Source organism: Numenius arquata, chromosome 12 (assembly GCF_964106895.1).
Source record: "Numenius arquata chromosome 12, bNumArq3.hap1.1, whole genome shotgun sequence".
Classification (NCBI taxonomy): domain Eukaryota; kingdom Metazoa; phylum Chordata; class Aves; order Charadriiformes; family Scolopacidae; genus Numenius; species Numenius arquata.
The window spans coordinates 519151-537683 of record NC_133587.1 but is presented as its reverse complement, the minus strand read 5'-3'; the positions used below and the strand labels follow the sequence as shown (position 1 = coordinate 537683).

Sequence of the window (18533 nt, the reverse complement as noted above, 5' to 3'; positions counted from 1 at the left end):
AATTAGCGAGGGAACGATAATGAAGGGGCCACGACAGACGACTCCGTGAACACAAGCTGTGCCTCCAGGGCAGCGGGGTCCCACCCGGCATCCAGAAATAGACCCCAACCAGCAAGAGAAGCATTCCGTGTGCATCCCCTCTTCCTACCCAGTCTTGTCTTTTGTTTGTTTTAATAATTCTCTTGGCTACTAGAAATGACAAACCAAAAGAAATCTTCGTAAAATAGCCTACCTCACCCAAGACAGGAAATAAACATGTGGAAATAGGAAAATTCTTGGATGCTGAGAGCACTGGCAAATATTTCTGTATTAGCAAAGCCAGAATCAAACTGCTGTCACGTTCTGCAACCCCAAGTGCAGGCAAATCCATTCTCGCAGCTCACTACCTGAAACTGCCCAAGCCCCTTCGGCGAGGGGAAAGGCTACTTACTGATTTTCTACGAGACACTGACACGTCAGACAGGTAGCACACAACTGCAGCGCTCGCTCAGATAGTAAAGAAGTAAAATTAAAAGAAATATAACCACAATTTCATCAACTTAGTCATAAAAGTAATTAATTTGATGCCTGAATAAAATATCTTAATCTGTCCCCAGGAGTAAAAGCAAATTGGTCAGAAAAAGCATCAAACCTTTGAAGAAATGACAGCCCAAAAATTTAACAAGGGTGAATGATGAATAATAAAAATACTAGCAGGTAACATTCCACCATCCTCCTCCTACAGCATGGTTGGCTTAAAATAATTTAAGCTTGCTTCCTTTTCTACAAATTTATCACGCAAATTTGTCTCCTAAGATGACACTTAATACAGCTGTAAAAGTATTACAGTCCTACAACCTTTATCCTTGATCCAATTTGTTTTAAGTGATTAGAAGAGGAAAAAAACCAAACCAATCACTCACACCAAAACGCCAACCAGACAACCCCGTAGCACCGTTTCTGCCTGCACTCCGGACAGGCCAGCTTCACACTGACAACACAACACGGTAGCAAAACACCAAAGTGAAGCAGTAGGATTTTCAGATTCCATGACAAAGATTTCACTAAACCTGTGCCTGGTGAAACACTGAGATGTGGCAGAGAACGCAACACAGCCGTCAAGTTTTCTCTGTGCTCTGCAGGCAGAGAGAGACTTGAAGCTGAATGGAAAACAACTGGGCAGAAGCAGCCATGAGTCGTTAGATAAGTTAAACAAGCCAAACTACCAGAAAAATCCAGCGAATGTTTAGGGGTGTAACGACAGTGGCAGATCTTCAAGATGGCACTAACCGGGAGAAGCCTAACCTTCCAGAAGATATTACTCGATGCCTAAGCATTAAGGATGTGCCTTTACTAGAAACCTGCAGCTTCAGCTGTTGGGGGCGGAGGGAGGGTCTGGCAGAGCCCTCACCTGCATCCCCAGTGCTTCCCCAGCCTCCCTGTGGGAGACATCCCAGGGAAACACCATGGCTTTACCTGGCTGACCCACGGATACGCGCAGGGTTTGTGTGCCCCAGCACAGAGCTGCAGTCTGTAATAGCAATACAGCAACAATCCTGTGTGTAAAAATAACTTCCAAATGGAGTTACTTATTGCTAACACAGAACATCCCAAAATACTTGGCAGCAAAACCTTTCAGCAGACCAAATTCATTTCTTCTTTCCTGCTTGATGCTTCCTCTTCGTTCTGCTAAAGCTTAAACAGTTTCTCTAGATCCATTTTCCCCAAATCACGGGTTTCACGGCCCAGCCAGCACAACTGCACTAGAAGGCTGATGACTGCTTTCAGCAAACTCCTTTCGGCATTGCTGTTCAAACACTGCAGCAACGTGAACCACAATAGACAAATGCAGGATTAAAGTGCCATTATTGGTGTTTTGAAGCATGTAAAAAAAAAAAAAAAAAAAGAAATAGACAAGAGTATTACTCAGGGGTAATTAGGGCATGGCATTGAAATATTCACAGTTTGGCTGGCCTGCCGTTTAAGCGTAAGGCCCCTGGACCGCCTCCTCAGGCTGAGATGAAACCTGGACAGCCTGTTGTTGGATTACTATAGCCTAGGTTAGACGTTCTGGGGGATGCCGGGGTACGTGGGGGAACTGATCCCAGGATAAGCAGAAGCCAATTCTGTACTGGAGATACACCTTTGCTTTCCAACGTCTGGATTTGAGCACTGCAGGTACAGTTAGCGTGGGTGTTAACAGTCGCATGAGACACACTCATCCTGGAGCTTCACTGTTCCATGCAAGGCGTTAGGACTTCTGGAATCATACCCCAGATACAGTAGGATAAAATGCTCTACCCTTCTTTCCAATGCCTTTGTCCTCACTGCAAGTGGATGGACTATTTATACATGTACATGCAACACCTGATGATGTCTGTACCCCTAAGGTGGGCTGTAAGCACAATTACAGCCAGACTGGCACACATGGACGGTGCTGGGGTTAAAAGCAGCACGTTGACTCTGCAGTGAAGACTGACTCTGACTATGTGCCCAAACAGAAGCCATACTCTTAAACACCACCTTTATTTCATAACATTCAAAGCAATGTATTTTTGATTGGTCTTAATATTTCTATATAAGTGAAACATATTAAGGCAGGGTCCGCACTTATTAAAAAAAAGAGAAAAAATAAGGACCTATTTTTCTCCCATGTTTTTAAAGATCATGAGAAAAATGCCACTGGTGTCATCCCAAGAACAAAGTTATGGGAAACTCAGGGTCTGTACATGCATCATCTGACATGAGGTTGTCAAGGGAGCAGGCTCTCTAAAAGGAAGAATGTGGTAAATTGAATTTGGTGGTGAAAGTTTGGAATATTCCACAAGGGCTTGATGAGTTTTTCCTGCTAGTTAGACTAAAGTCGACTTGTGTGAACGCGAACGGGGCATCTAGTGATAAGCAAACTAGCGGCACTACTTAAAAAGAGGAAACATCACCTCATACACTCATGCAACAACAAGCAGCAAGAGGTATCATGGCTTTTCACAGGGTTGCTTTCCAGCAGGGCTAGTTGAAACTACAGCCGTGGCTTTCCACCCAGGAGCCACGCACACAACGCTTCACACTGGAAGATCACAGCATTATCTCAGCATTTGCCACGCTCCATTTCCTATTCAAACACCACGGCTGTATCCATCTTTCCTCAGAGTGCCGTTCTGCAGCGGACTGCATTATAATATCCCACATCATTTTAGTAATAATAAAAAAGCCTGAGAATTAGGTCAAATGAACATGATGTCAACTCCATTTAAATTTTAAATACCTCTCATTGCAATAAAAATTGCCCATAATTGTACCAGCAAATCCAGGCTGATAACTTTTTGATCAGCACAGCACTTGCTGTAAGTTTCTTGCCCCTCAGTAACCACGTTACATGGCTACATCATTTGTACTGAATCTTAATACAATTATTCTCATCTAAACCAAAATTCTGTGCTTTGGCATGGCAAAGAAACAATCCTCACACAGGTGTACCTTCAGTGCAGCAAGAACCCAGCAGTGGCACTGCTGGTGTGAAAGGAGCGAGCGCAGGTACCAGAGGTAAAGCGTGGATGGCACAGGCCGGGGCAGGAACACTCAAACCAAACAGGCACAGCCCTCTGCACATTTGTGTGTGCAAATGGTGCTACGTCTTTATAACTAACTACACACACGAGTCGGGCCACAGGCTGCTTTACTGCTGCATCAGCCGGTCCCAGTGCCGGCAGGGGAGGAGGTGGGACCCCCATCTCCGGCAGCTGCTCCTGCACAGGGTCCATCGCCCCGAGCGCCCAGCCAGGAGCTACTGGGCTGGAATCAATCCGCTACAGGGAGGGATGAGAAAAAGGAGAATCAGTTTTCAGGCAGACCAAGCAGCATTCAGACACTGGCACTGGCGAAGCTGCATCTTTCTGCACAGCATTCTGCCAAATTAAGGCACCAAGATCTTGTATTTAGTAGGTTAAAGCTGGCACATCCAGGCACACGCACTGCACTCACACTTGTAGTGCTGGCATAGTTGTTGAAAGTAATTAGGTTCATGCCTAATTTTTCTGTGCTTAAACCTAATGCAAATTCTCATCTGTTTAGAGTCATGTGTCCCCTAAAAAACTCAGTGAACTGGTGCTTTTCAGAGCAAAAGCACTGCAGGAGGATACAATCGTAGTCACGTTAAACTGGCAACTGGTCATCAACAAGACTAGGAATGAATTCTCATCAGGCTGCCCATGTTAATCCCAGTATGTTTTAGAGGCACTTTCATCATCTTTCCACGAACAACCTTTGCCACTACAGCTCAGCACCACGGCATGGACCCAAAAGCAAGGACACTGCAAAACGCAGAAATACAGGCAGAGCTTTTGGCGAGACAACCCCTCCTGCACTTCCTTGGGGAAAGCAGCAGAATGCAACAATGGGAGGGAAGGACATATTTCACCACAGCTTAATCCCATCGATGTGTCAGATGAAAGTCATTAATCACCTGACATTAATCAGCCATAGAAAGTTAACCAAGGAATCTTTAATAAGGGAGATGGTGGAAAGCAGCAGAGAGGAAACTTGAATTGTTTTGTGGCTATTCTCAAGGGCTCAAATCCTACAGGTTGATGTACCCTGACCAGTAGATGTCCAGACAGAGCAATGATCCATCCAGTGAAAGAGCCACATGGACCCTGCAGGTGTGAGTGGAGGGTGGGGGTCCCTTCCCACGGCACCCCTAGGCTGCAGAGTCCTAGCAGCGGCGCATTAGCACCACCGACAAAACCACCGCAACCCAAGGACACAGTCTTACCAGCTCGACATTCCAGCCCTTCTACTTATAACTTTTCTTATCATCGTGAGTTGCTTCTCAGCTCCTCCACTATGCCTCTGACAGTAACAACTGATTTCATTTTATTTCCATAATTTCTCCCGTTTTATTTCTGGGGTTGTCTATCAGCAGTAGATAGTCAAAATAAAAACACTAGCTATGAGCAAGAGGGCTCAAAGCTGTAGAACTTGACCTACTGTACTTTTTACTATAATAAACTTTTTAAAGTTTATTATATCAAGTTGACAACCTTTGAAGATAAACAGTAAAATGGAAAAAGTGAAATATCAAGCAAGACATCTTGAGCTATCAGCCAGGTGCCTGTGAATTGAGAACACCAGAGATCCAATCAAACTCTCCTACCCTCTTACTTGTCTTTAGACAAATCACTGAAGGGCTTGATCTTCTCCTATTAAGAGCCTTAAGAGCTGATAGCAACTCCAAAACACAGGCAGGTTTGGACCCTTATACTTTTCCTCTCTGTGAAGTCAGGAGAATACTTACCTAATTACAGAGAATCTTGTGAAGATTGGTGTTTTAAAAAGTACTTTATGCCAAGTTTTAATCATCATCATCATCTGGCTCTGGAGACATTCATAATTAAGTGAGCATCTGCAACTTTTGAAATCAAAAAAAGTCAAAGAATGAGAAACAAGAAGGGCCTGTGTTGCATAATCATCTGATTTCACAGGAAACTCACTGAGGGGACCCAACAACCTCAAATTTGGTAATTATTTTTAAGAAAAACTTAGGCTTCTCTTAATCCTTGTGTAAATCACTTGTAAACCTTTCAGTCTCAGCTCAGATTTTACATGGAAGTAGCTAGAAACTCCTGCCCCCATGAAATCCGTTTCTCTACTCTTACGATGACGATCCTCGCCCAAAAGAGCCCTTGAAGCAAAGTGACAGCGGGACGTGGTCGTTTCCACTTCTGCTGTGTCAAGCAGTAGATGCCTTGATGAAAAACCTATTACAAAAATAGAGGTGCCATCCAAATCACTCCCCATGCAATAACTGATGCAATGGAGTCATTTAAAAAAAAAAAAAAAAAAAACATAATCAATAAAATGATCTAAGAGAAGGGGAAAAAAAGGATGTAGAAAACTAACAAAATTACATGATGCAGGTGCCAAAGTTGGAGTAAGGTTGGCAATAAAATATTCCATTTGGATGGATTAATCAGTGTCCTTTGCTGGCCTATTTCAGCACAAACTATTTTTGCCAGAGTATGCCTCCTGCTTAATGGGGAAAAAAAAATGAGAAAACAAATACGAGACTGAAGACTATTTTCAAGGTATCTATTAGTATGTAATTTTTGTCACCTTTTATTCCCCAGAGGATCATTAACAGTTTGACTTCACAGTTGTAAGAACTGTGAGGCCACACATGAGCTTGCCAAGAGAGATGGAAGAATATGCCCTTCAAATAATTTTGGTACCAACGTCATTTGTTTTTTCCAACTGATCTCTTCAGAGTTTTATTACACCCAAACATTACTTACAGCAATCTTCAGCAACAAAATCGCACAACATGAAATATTTTCTCTACATCCTAAATTTATGCCGTTTTCCATACACAACTGCATAAACAGGAGACCGATAGCAGAGCTGGCGAGGTTTTAGAGGTGCGTCTCTCTTTCAGCTCTGCTTTCATCTCCTTTTAGAGCCCAATGCCAAACGTATCCTATTACTTTGTTCACTCCACTCACAAATATCGCATGAACCAACTCTCTCCAGGTATGAAAGCAGCCTGGAAAATAGTGGCATACTCCCTCTTGATAGTAGAACAGTAGCTACATCTTCTTCAATAAGCACCATACGGTAGGACCTACCAACAATCAGACACCTACTCGCTCCCCATGGCCAGCAGCCTCACTGAGGGTGCTGGCGGGTACTGGGAGGGCAGGGAAACAAAGCAGAGGCCCCCAGGGAGAGCGAGCGCAGCACCATGGGCTGGCTTCTCCGCAAAAACAGGGCCAGGGACCCAGGGCAAGGGAAAGCATCTCCCCGGAAGAACCACCCTGATTTTAATCTCCACCCCGAAATACGCTTCGTCTTGTACTTCTCGTGAGGTAATTTACCCTGGTCTAATTTCATCAATAATTGCCACTTCAGATGCACATTAAAATGGTAAGGAATTTAATGCTCATATATACTCTTCAAATAGACAAATTTGATGTGTAACTTAAATAGCAACTGAGCAAATATTTTAAGTGCAAAACTATGCATAAATTGCAAACACCAGAATAAGCAAGCAAAATTAGAGATTTTGGGATGCACAGTGAGTACCTGCTTTTCTACTAAGTTGAAAAAAAAATAAATAGATGGTAAGAAACTAACGATAGCTACAAATAAGGAAGGAATCCTGAATTGAGCAAGATACATTTCTGGGGAACCACTTGAAAACTAGCCTATTAACTGTGCTTTCAGAATCAAAGGGAAAAAAAAAAACCAACAAGCCAAAACCGTATCAGAAATTTAGTCAGAAGCAGTGAGAAAACTTAGTATGGAAAAAAATATCTGACAGCTTATCCTGTCCGGCACAGAACAAGATACAAACCTGAAGTTGCATTCTCCAAACCTAAACTTCCATAAGGATGATCTGCACCACCGTTTTAACATCAGTAAGCACAGTGTAAAAAAAAGCTATACAAAAAAAAAAGGGAAAATAATAATCTTACTGCCTTTATACCTTTGCTTCTAGTCTGGTAAAAATGTAGGAAGGCAAGAAGAGGAGACTTTGCAAACCAGAGGAAATTATGCATGCAAATACTTTGAGAAGATGCAAAATACATTGTTAATTCACATATCACACATAAGCAGGCAACAGCGGCAGCCCAAACATGAAACTGCACAGGGGAGGGCTGGACTCCTGCTCCTGAGAACCAGCAGAAACACCAGGAAGGATGAAGTTAACTGGTTAGGTTAAAAGGAGCAGGCATGGGGAAAACAAAGAAGTGCAACTTTCTTTTTAAAGAATTACACAGCCATTTGACGTACCTTCTACAAGCACAACTTGGTCTTTAAAATTGTTTGCAAAACCATAAGATTTGGCTCCACAGTGAGCCACACCTACACGATTTTATAATTCACATCATAAGTAACTGGATCACCAGGCAAACCTCCCCCTTCTCTATTTTTTCCAGCCCTCGTGGAAGTCAACCAAGAAAACAGGATTAAATTTAGAACGATAAAATCTTTCATCCATAGCACCATGGTATGAGGGACTTTGCTTACAGCTCAGAGGACTAGACACTAAAGTAGTTTAGCAAAGAGATTATTTTCATAAAGTATTTACAATAACGTGGGATAAAGTACTGCAGGCAGCAGCAGTACCCAATTTGTACAAATGTTTTTGAGGTCAGAAGAATTACAGTTGAAGTAAGCAATTTTCAGAACAGCTATAATATGGAAAGGACAGACTCAGTCAACTCTCAGTCTGGATTGTCTCGCTCGTGTAAACATGCAATCACTTCCATCCGTGCGCGTTCTAATCCTGCATTGAATTAAACATGGCAATGGCGATTCGCTTTGCATACATTTTCAATGACAGCAAGACTGTGACAGCTGCTCCAGACTGATGGCACAAATCCCTTCATGGAGGTTGCCTAGCAGGCCAAGATTTAAATTCAACAGCATCACAGATGCATCAGAAAATATCCTCTGTGTCTCTAGAGACATCTCAGTCTACAACACAGGTATGAAAAGATTTATATATTGAATAAATATTGGGTCAAATACCAGAGGAAGAGACTTGGCATGAGTCTGGCCACTAGTTTAGACAAAGTGGTATTTAAATACTCACATATATATGTAAAAGAGGCTTCCTCTCTGCCCCTGGTCAAGACAGAGGAGACAATGAGAAGGGGCCGCGGTGCTGGCTGTGGCAGGAGCTGGGAAAGAGCTCCTGACACAACCACCTTCTCGCTTAAATCAGGGAAGGATCTACTTGGAGGTTTTCCAACAAAACTGTTGCAAACATCATCAATAAAGCTTTCAAAGCCAACCAACTATCTACATGGACAGCAAAAGAAAAAAGGCTGTTATTGCACCAACTATGAAATGCATTCAGGAGTTATGAGCTGTTCCCTGCAGGGAGCAAACGTACAGCACACCATGAGTGGGGCTGTGGGCAGAATTAGCCAGGTCATTCCATTCCCTCCAGCCGGGCAGAGACCTGGGTTTGGAGGCATTCAAAAAGCAACAAACAAGACAAAACCCTCCATCACCCAGTTTCCTACAAAAATTGCACCATAATACACATAGAAGAGGCTCATTTGATTCAAAACTCACCTGATGCCATCAATACCTGCTAGAGCTGGGTGCATGCATTAAATTAAGCTTCCTTTAAAATTGGGTATTTGTTCACAGATGTAAGCTGACCTGAGCTCATGAAGTTGGATCACTCGCTATGGTGATGATGCCTTTTTTCCAGCCGAGTTTCAAAACAGATCTGAAAATCTATTTAAAGGCTTGTACTCTTAATTTTTACAATCCTAATTCCAAATTAGAGTGCAATTAAACAAAATTCAGCCTTGTATTCAAAGGTAGCTGATCTATTTTAAAATAAATAAAACATTGCATGGCTACTGATAAGTTTTTAATTTATAAAACCTCTGAAGTGATTAAAAAAAAGGCAACAATTTCATTTCCAATGAGAAGAAACTATCTTATGCAAATTTCTACTCTATTTTCCTCTTTCATGGGTGATAAGACATTGCACATGGCGTGCCCGGTAGCAGCTGGTAAATACAACTTACTGGTAAGCACCTGTGTGAACCTGCACCCACTCCGAGACATCGCCTGTGTCTTTATTTTGACGAGAGCCACGCTCCTAGGACTCCAGATAGCCCCCCCTCACCTTATGTTTACATATGGATTTTCAATCTAATTTGTTACCAGGTATCTCTTCTGAAGTGATGAATAGAGGACACATCCCATCAACCAAATCAGACTGGCACTCTGCCACCCTGATGAGCTTTAAATAACAAACTTGACAAACTTTTTCACGTATCATTGCAATGGTTCCATAGCTCAAAGTGAGCAGAAAATTGGTGCACAAACACGAGATTCCTGAGGAACGGGAAATTATGAATGTATGTGTCCCCCATCCCTCACAGTGAAGGCAAGCAGTTGATCATACTAAAACCACAAAATCCCACAAAACTAAAAGAAGTAACCACCAAATAACATTTGTTCATGCTGATTTTATCACCGCATTAGGACTGTCCCTGAAATGGTAATACTTTGATCCAATTAATGCTCGTTACTTCAACTGCAATTCTTAAAATCTATGCAGTAAAAAAATATTCAAAACCCTTAACCCATAAATCCCATTGGCCAAAGCCTTCAAGCAATTGCGAGGTTTTTGGAAACTGCCTTAGGAGACCTAAACACATTAATTATATTTAACAGAAAATGGAGCTAAACCTCCTTGACTGCTTCAAACATCTCAAATAACTGTTATTTGGCTCTCTAACCATCCTATTCAAAGTTTCAAATTTCTGTTAGCCCCCCCAGGTACAGTTCCTCCCCCTTTCCTAGTGGAGTCATGTCTCCAGAGCACAGGACACCAGCAGGTTAAGGAAGCTCAACAGAAGCACCATCTCCAAAGAGAGAGATGTGTCACAGACACTCACAATGCATCACTATCTTGCTTTCATCCCCAGTTCTTCTCCTCCAAACACTGCTCTTTTAAAGTGAAGAGTCTATGCAAAGTGATGAAGTAATTATAAAACTAATGGTGCACGTGAAATTAGAATAATTCAGCGAGATGCAGCAAGTCTGTACAACTATAACAACACAATGGTTAGAATAAGTTATTGATTTTAGCTCAGTTGCAAGAATAGCGACCATAACATGAACTGCAAATACTTGTGTAACCAGAAAATGACTGATTTTGTTTGATAGTTGGGCTACACGCTTAGATTTGTTTAGATTTAGGAAGCCTGCCTGTTATTTAAATACTATGTCCTCTTTTTAAGTGTGTAATGATAATCAAATTCAAATATGTAGAGAGATGTGCAGGTTTACTTGTATTTGATGCAGTAACAATGATTTTACTAGGAACAAGCCTAGACAAAAGGAAGCATGGGCTGGTACATTTTCCAGCAGAAAAGCAGATAGCCATCAGCACAGCAGCCTTCAAAGAGTAAGGAAACCCTAGCACTGACTGCATTATGCTGCGAATACCAGGAGGGCTCTAATAGTTTAGAGAAAACAGCATGTAAATTTTCAGCTCAAAAGATGCATGTTAATCACACTAAACAGGCAACTTCTCACAACACTGTCAGTAGTTTACATTCTCCAACACAGCCTGTTCCAGGGACAATGACTAGAAATCCCGATTTATCCGATATGGAACAGGACGAGGAGCGAGTGAATCCCCCCAGGATGGGAGCACCTCAGTTGGTACCGACAGGTCATGTCAGGGAGAGAGATGTAACTGTATAGTTCAGTCACAACGTCTGACTAAGCCCTTAACCTCTGAGACCTGACAACTGTCAGTTCAGTAAAGATTAATCTTACCTCCCAAATGTTACTGAACTGCTGACGAGCCTTAGCCTGGTATCTGGTGAGACTGGGATACTCACATCAGGGATGGGGACGGGAGGGGGGTTGCCAGGATCCGACTACAGTTCACAAACTCACCCGGAGGAGCTCAAACTGTCCTATTTGGGAGCGGCAGCCGCCTAACCCCACCAATGCAGTGACACCAGCTGCGCGGGACTGGGGCTGAGCACTGAATCCCTCGCTCGCAGCGATGCAGAGACTCGGCTGGACCGGGCACGGCTGCGCCCGGGGTCGCGCTGGAGCCAGTCACAGAGGGAGCCTGGGAAGGGCCCCTGGGGCTCAGCCTGGTGCGATCAGAACTGTTGGGGCTGGGGAGAATCGGCCATTCCGGTTTATTGCTGTGCCCTTTGCAGAAAGCAGTGACATGGGGTCATACCACATGGGTGGGGGATCACAGGCCGGGAGTGGGATCAGCGTTCCCGGGATGCTGCGCCCAGCAGGGATGCGGTGCCCAGCAGTTCTGCCGTTTGCCGCTCGGGGAGCGTGGCCGCACACTGCTGAGTCACAAGTCCACCCAACCTGTGGCAAACCTCTACAAGCCCTGCCGAAACGCTCCTCAGCCCATGCCACCTCCGTCTCGGTGCCTGGCCCCTACCAAGCACCACTGCCCTGGCACCCTGCATCTGCAAAGAGAGCAGAAGCACTTCAAACACCTAAAAGCCCAGAGAAGTTCTAAAATAAGTTATATTCTTATAAAATTTTACTTGCTGACATTAAACAAGTGATCTCGATTCCAGAGAGCCACATTATGCAGGAATGACCCCTGGCATCCCTGGGTAGCCATCCTGCAACGATCAGAAGCTGTGTCCCACCACACAGGTGGCACTGTAATTAACAGCTGTAGCAGAACACACCTAACAATGGGGGCAGGACTACACATCTTTGTGTAAATTTAAATTTTATAATTCCTAAAGTCAGGCCCCTGAATACTGTCACCTAACTAATCCTTGGCAGACTGTTAGATGTTATTGCCTATACTTAAAAAAAAAGAAAAAGGAAACATAAATGGAAACTGTGTCACCTATAACAACAAGAGTCTTTTTCACCGTTCACTACCACTGGAGTCTGAACAACAGGCCTTCAGTCAGCTGCTTTCTCACCTAGGCTGGACATCGGCAGCAGCCTAGGAGCGGGGAAGTGGCTGGCAGGACAGCACGGCTCCTGTTTCTCTGGACGCAGGGCCAGGGCGAGGAGCGGGGCTGCTGGGGCGCGCGGCGCCGGTCAGGGAGCCTCTGCCTCCCACCCCACGCAGCTGCGGCTCAGCGCAGCACATGCCGGTGCTATTTTGGAGCCTGTGGTGTAGGAGATGCGAGGCGGGGAGGAAAGACAAGCCCTGCTCATGTTCACATGCTGCGAAAAAACATTCTAGCATGAAAAACTCCTTTGATATTTTTGCAAACAAGTCACAAACACAAGTATTCTGAAACAGGCAAACGGATTTAGAAGATTCACTGCAGGTCGAGGGGCTGCAAAAAGCTTCTTTACAAAGGTGTTCAAACCCTTTCCAAGTGAAAGGGCTGGCTAAGAGAGAGATGGCCGCAACCCCCCAATGCCTGGGACACATTATAGAGGAAATCCTCACTTTGGTACCTTACTCCACACATCTTTCTGCAAACATCATACCTCCCTCTAGATTTTATATTCAAGAGCTACACAGAGCACCTTAACAGCATCAGCGCTGTTTTTCTCTATTTGCCTTTTCTACCTGTCTGCGTTCTGCCCAAGACCGTCACCCATTTCCAGTGTTTGTGAAACTGGGTTTACAGCCCTGTCCCGCTGACACGGCTGCCCTACGTGGAGCCCCAGCTCCCTCGGCGCAGAGCAGCTCGGCTGACCTCTGTCAGCTCCCATCTGCTCCCACCCTGCAAAGACACGCTCTGGAAACACACACAACCGCTCACAAAGGTGAGAAAACCATTAACCGTTACTGCCGTATTGCCAGGCAATATGCCACCGCAAAAGCAGTAGGACAAGAAGTGCTTAGAGCAGAATTTACTTCATGAATGCTTCAAACTGGCCTTTCCTGAAGGAAGGACGGTGGTCGGCACTGCTCCTCAGAAGGGGCTGTCAGACAGAATTTATTGCCAAGGCACACCAATGCTATCCCTAGCATTAAGTCTGTTTCAACATTAATATTTAAGCATACTTTTGAACTAAGCCATTTATTAGGCGCAGTTAGTCAAGTAGCATGTCACATTATAAGGAGTGCACGTTGCTAGCTAAAGATTTGGCAACCAAAATCTATATGGCTAGCTGATTTACCTTCCAATGGTTGCTGATTATTTAGCCCAGAACCTCAACTGAAGGACAGGCAGCCTGACCCTGACAAGTTACCTTTATTTCAACAAAGAGCAGGGTTTGGCTGGGTTTATACTTACCTGTGATGAAGTGGAACAAAAACCCCAAACCCTGAATCCCAATTATGTCTCATTGGAAGTCAGTGCCAGTTAACGCCCCACCTTTTGCCCACCCGAGTTTGCTTGTTGAAAGCAGCATCATTCAGAACGAGAGCTGATTTTCATCTAATCATAATTAACATAAAGAATGTTGAGACAATAGTTAAGCATGTTTGATACTGCTACCATAACAACATGCAAATACTTCAGTTGCAACAAAGATATATTCGTTCCACCCCATGTTTATTACCATGCTTTTTGATAAGCCTGCTTTATAGTATTACTTTTAACATATTTACTAATAAATACAAGTAAAGACTTCCTCTACATTCTAATAGGTACATAAAAGCTTTTTAAAGGAGTATTATTTTCACCAGAAGCCAGTAAATAAAAAAAGTGTATTTGCCAGATATTCAAATGAAGCTGTAAAGCACCTCTGACTCTGGTAGCATAAATAAACTTGCTGAATGCTTATTTGTAATCCCAGAATATTGTATTACAGCGGTGCTATCTGTCAGGCTCCAAGACAGGCATTTCAACACCAGCGAAAAAGCAATCACATTCAAGATACTTGTTCCGAGAAAGGCCGGATTTTCGCGCAGGCAGAGCGGTCACGACCAACTGCTCCGAACGGCCTGTCCTCACCCTCCGCCGACAGTAACGGCACGGGGACCCGCCGGGCGCTGCGGCCGGGCGCGGGGCCCGCAGGCACCGACCGCCCGGGCAGGGCCCGGCCCCGCCGCCGCCCCCCCCCTTCCCTTTCTCCCGCCGCCGTCCCGGGTGTTCCCCCTCCCGGGCGGACCCTCCGCGGCGGCGGGGACGTTCGGCCGGGCCGGGAGCGACGGGCCGGGGCGGGCGGCGGCCGGGCCCCCCCGCGCGCTCTCCCCTCAGGCCGCCCGCGGCCCTGCGGCAGCCGCCCGCGCCGGGGCGGGGGGGGGGGGGGAAGAGACGGGACGGCGGGGACCCCGCGGCCGGCTCGGGAGGGGGAGGCGGGGGGCGCCTGCCCGCCCGCGGCCGGCGGGAGAGGCCCGGCAGGGCGGGGGGCGGCGGCGCTGAAGGACATTTTGGCGGCGGGTGCCCAGCCCCGGCCCCCGGAAAATGGCTGCCGCCGGAGCGGGGCCTGAGGGCGGCCGCGCCGCCGGCCCGGCGCGGGGTGGCGGCGGCCGCCTCGTACCTTTGAACTTGAGCTCGTGCTGCGGCTCGAGGCTGAGGACCTGCTCCGCTTTCGCCATGTTCCTCCTCCTCCTCGGCGGCGCCCGGCGGAGAGAGGAAGGGCCGGGGCGGGAGGGGAAGGAAGGGGGGGAGGAGGAAGGGGGGGAGGAGGAAGGGGAGAGGCGGACGGACGGGGAGGGGGGGGGGCGCGCCCGGCTGGTTATTCACCCCCCGCCAAGCGTCCCCGGGGCGGGCAGGCAGAGGCGGAGCGGGGCCGGGGCGAGCAGGGAGAGGCGCGGCGGGGCCGGGCGGGCGGGCGGCGGCTCGGCGGGGGCCGGTGCGCGCGGGGCTGGCGGGGACGCGGGTGCGGGGCGGGGCGGGGCGGGGGCGGGGCGATGCGGCACGGAGCGGCCCAGAGCGAGGCTGCGGCTGACGTCGGCCGGCGGCGGCGCCGCGGGGCCCGGCCGGGGCCCGGCGCCTCCCCGCGGCTGGCGCGCGAGTCGGGAGCGCTGAGGAGGCCGGGCCGCCGCCGGCGTCGCGGGCAGCGGTAGGTGCCGCGTCAGCCCGCTGGTCGGGCCCGTCCCTCCCCGGCCGGGCGGTAGCGGTAACTGCCACCGACCTGCAGGGAGGGCCGAGTCCGTGGGATGAAACCGGACTTTGAGCTCATCTTCGTCACGTGTAAGGCATCCCCCCGAAGTGAACCGTGACCGGAGTCCCGGGTTCCTCGCTTCGGGGTTTCGGGGGTGTTTCGGGCGGGTTTTTGTTGTTTGGGGGGGTTTGTGTTGTCGTTTGTTTATTTTTTGGAGGGGAGTTGTTTGGGTTGGTTTTGGCTGTTGTTTGTTTTTGTTTGCTTGTTTTTAACTCCAAGTAGCGTGATTTAAAAACATTTACAAATTTCCAGGTCGTTGTAATGGGAAGTGCTCTGCTTTGCTGACAGCCCCAGGCCGCTGTAGTTACAGTAGCGCTACCATTTCCTTCCCTTAAGGCTGCTCTTCCTTAAATTCCTCCTCTGTTGGAGAAAAGGTGGTCACACAATGTCATAAAGGGGTGCATTTTCTTTCCCAGGTCCCTTCTAGTCTACTCTGCTTAGTTAGTTAGATTTGGAGCCTGGGATGTTCTTGGCTTATTTTTGTTGCTACTTGTGGGGATTTAATTTATAGCATAAGCTATGGATTATGTCATAACATCTTACTAGATCTCAAATCAGGCAAGAATTGTGTTCCTTCACGCTTCGGAGTACGCTCTCTTTGGCTGATACTCTGGAAATGATACCGTCTTTCACGTAATGTCTTAGGTTTTATTTTTATAAACAGATTGTCTCACTGAGCGAGGCAGTCTCAGTCCAGTAATTAGTCAAAAGGACAAGCTTTATACCTATCTGTGAGTTAACTGGAAACTAACAGCGAGGAATAAGACAGAGGAAACTTTATGCAACATACACGTAACAGAACCCCTAAAGCAAACAGCTGTTCGGTGTTGCTGCCCAGGCCTTTCCAAGCTCTCATTTTCCTGAAGGAAGCACAAAGTGCAGCCCTGACCATTGGACCATCCGCGTCCCAAAGGGTGTTCCAAGGGGGAGCACCTTCTGCAAGTGGCTGCTCTGAACTCGCCTGCTTGAAGGACTCGCCCACATTTTCAGGCAGAAGTTTTTATAAAGCACAGCATTGTTTTAAGTTGAAATTTTCTGACGTCTATTGAATGTAGGTTGTCAGGGTTTTGTTCCATGTAAATAATGTGCGTACATTTGACACGGCGCAGATCAGGCTCGCCGAGCTGGGCGTGCTGGAAGGCCACCTGCAGTACCGCGTCCCTATCAGTTACACAAACCAGCCCTCACTTTATTAACAATTCAGCCCTGGCAAGGCTAGAAGGCAGCCAGTTGCCAAGGCAGGTTTTTGGTTAACAGGAGCAAATAGGGATGAACACAACAGGGAAACTCTGAAGAGCACCGGAAAGCTCTGTGCTGGGACAATTTTAAAGAGCAGTTTCATCTGTTACAAAACTCTTACCTTAAAAGCTATGAGACTTGCTGCAAGTAAAACGTTATCTCACAGTGCGTGTGTGCAAATGAGGTGGTTTGTATTTAGTTATCTAGATTCCCTCTGCAAACGCATGTAAATATGTTTTTCTCTCTGTTCTAGCACATTCCTTGTGTTTCCTGTTCCGCTGCTCTCTCCGACGCCTGTTCATGCCCCCCGACGCTCTCCACAAGCAGGTTACACACGTCTAAGAGGATAACTAAACCCAGCAGGTGATTCCAGGCCTCTGTTAAAAGATGACAGCCTGTGTTTCCTGCACGTGAACTGCAGCCAGTTGCTTAGTGGAAACTTTCATTTGCAGGTGAAATAGCAATATCAGAAACGGGACTTTTTTTTTTCCTTGTTTATGCTTTTGAAGGCTACTATTAACTGAACACACTAGACTTGCATCACAACTTTAAACAAGAAAACTACATCTCTTAAGCATAAGACAAGTAAAATAACTGTGGCCGACTCCTCCTTTTTGTGCCCTGCATCACCACCAAAGCAGTGGTTTAAGAGAAGCAAGCCACCAACCAGCCAGCCCTATGAGCAAAGAAGAAAGGATCCCTTCCCAGCATGAGAGGCTCCCCCAGCACTGAGTGGATATAAAATGCGCTTCACAGTTTTGATTGGCAGAAACTTGGCCTGAGCAGTGGAGAATTTTACATTTCATGCAGTCTAAGCTAAAAGCAACATATGAAATACCTCGACCCTGGTGGAATTAGTCAGGCCTTGCCCTGGCTGCTGGGGCTGCGTGTGGCTGGCGGTGCTGCAGAGAGGCAGTGCTACACAAATGCTGCATTCTCTCTGCTGTCCCCCAGCCCCTCCACCTTTGTGCCTACAGAAACCAGGAAAAAGCTACCGTTTCTGAATGGCCAGTACTCGGTAGTTTGGGAAACAGCGAGTCGAATCATCACCTGAATTCACTTTGCCATGGTATTGCTTACTTTCCTCTTGTATAATTCTGTTACTCTAGACACCCTTTGTTAAGATGTTGAGAATTTCAGAACCATTTATAAACAAAGCCAGCACATTTATAAACAAAGCTTTTTATTAATAAAATGTTTACACCTTTTTTTTTTTTTTCACAATACATCAGACTGGTAGTGATTTAGCATGGTATTACACTAGAAAAGTTTATTATGAATGCTTAAGCTGAAAAGGCTGTTTACATTATGCCAAATCAACATTTATTTGCATTCTATGCACTACATGGGAGTGTAACAATTCCAACAAAAAGGAGAGAACAAAAGCCTGGTTTTCCTCATTAGCATCTACAGACCAACAATACAGACAAACCTGTACACACTCTCAGGGCCAGCCCAAGAGAAGACTAAAAAAAGTCTTGAGACATTCATAAGCTTGGGAACTCCTCACTACAGGACTTCATCTCCAGGAATCTGACTACACGTCATGCAGTGAAGCAACGGTTGTCAATTTGTGCAGTTTACAGTGCTGCAAATGCTCTGTAACTCTGAGCGGCTTAAGTTAGTTTTAATAAGAGACACTATAATAAGAAGGCACAGACCTTTCAACCTTTGTGAGAGGTTATCCCGATCCTAGAATGAAAAGGCAGAATGTTCTTAAGAGGGACAAGAATTGCCCATACAAAGGTTAACCTTCA

The 18533-nt window shown here is 46.2% G+C and overlaps 1 protein-coding gene across 4 annotated transcripts in view; it reads right to left on the bottom strand.

Annotated features, from left to right (window-relative positions):
- Window positions 1-15254, bottom strand: part of VAPB (VAMP associated protein B and C) — a 29388-nt gene extending 14134 nt beyond the window's left edge. The window contains exon 1 of one of the 4 annotated variants that reach the window (XM_074156838.1): window positions 14911-15254. In XM_074156838.1, coding sequence (XP_074012939.1) covers window positions 14911-14968 — 58 coding nt within the window. In that variant the 5' untranslated portion in view covers window positions 14969-15254. The remainder of the gene's footprint in view (window positions 1-14910) is intronic. The other 3 variants (XM_074156836.1, XM_074156837.1, XM_074156835.1) reach the window with 3 other exon arrangements.
- Between the last annotated feature and the right edge of the window lie 3279 nt (window positions 15255-18533).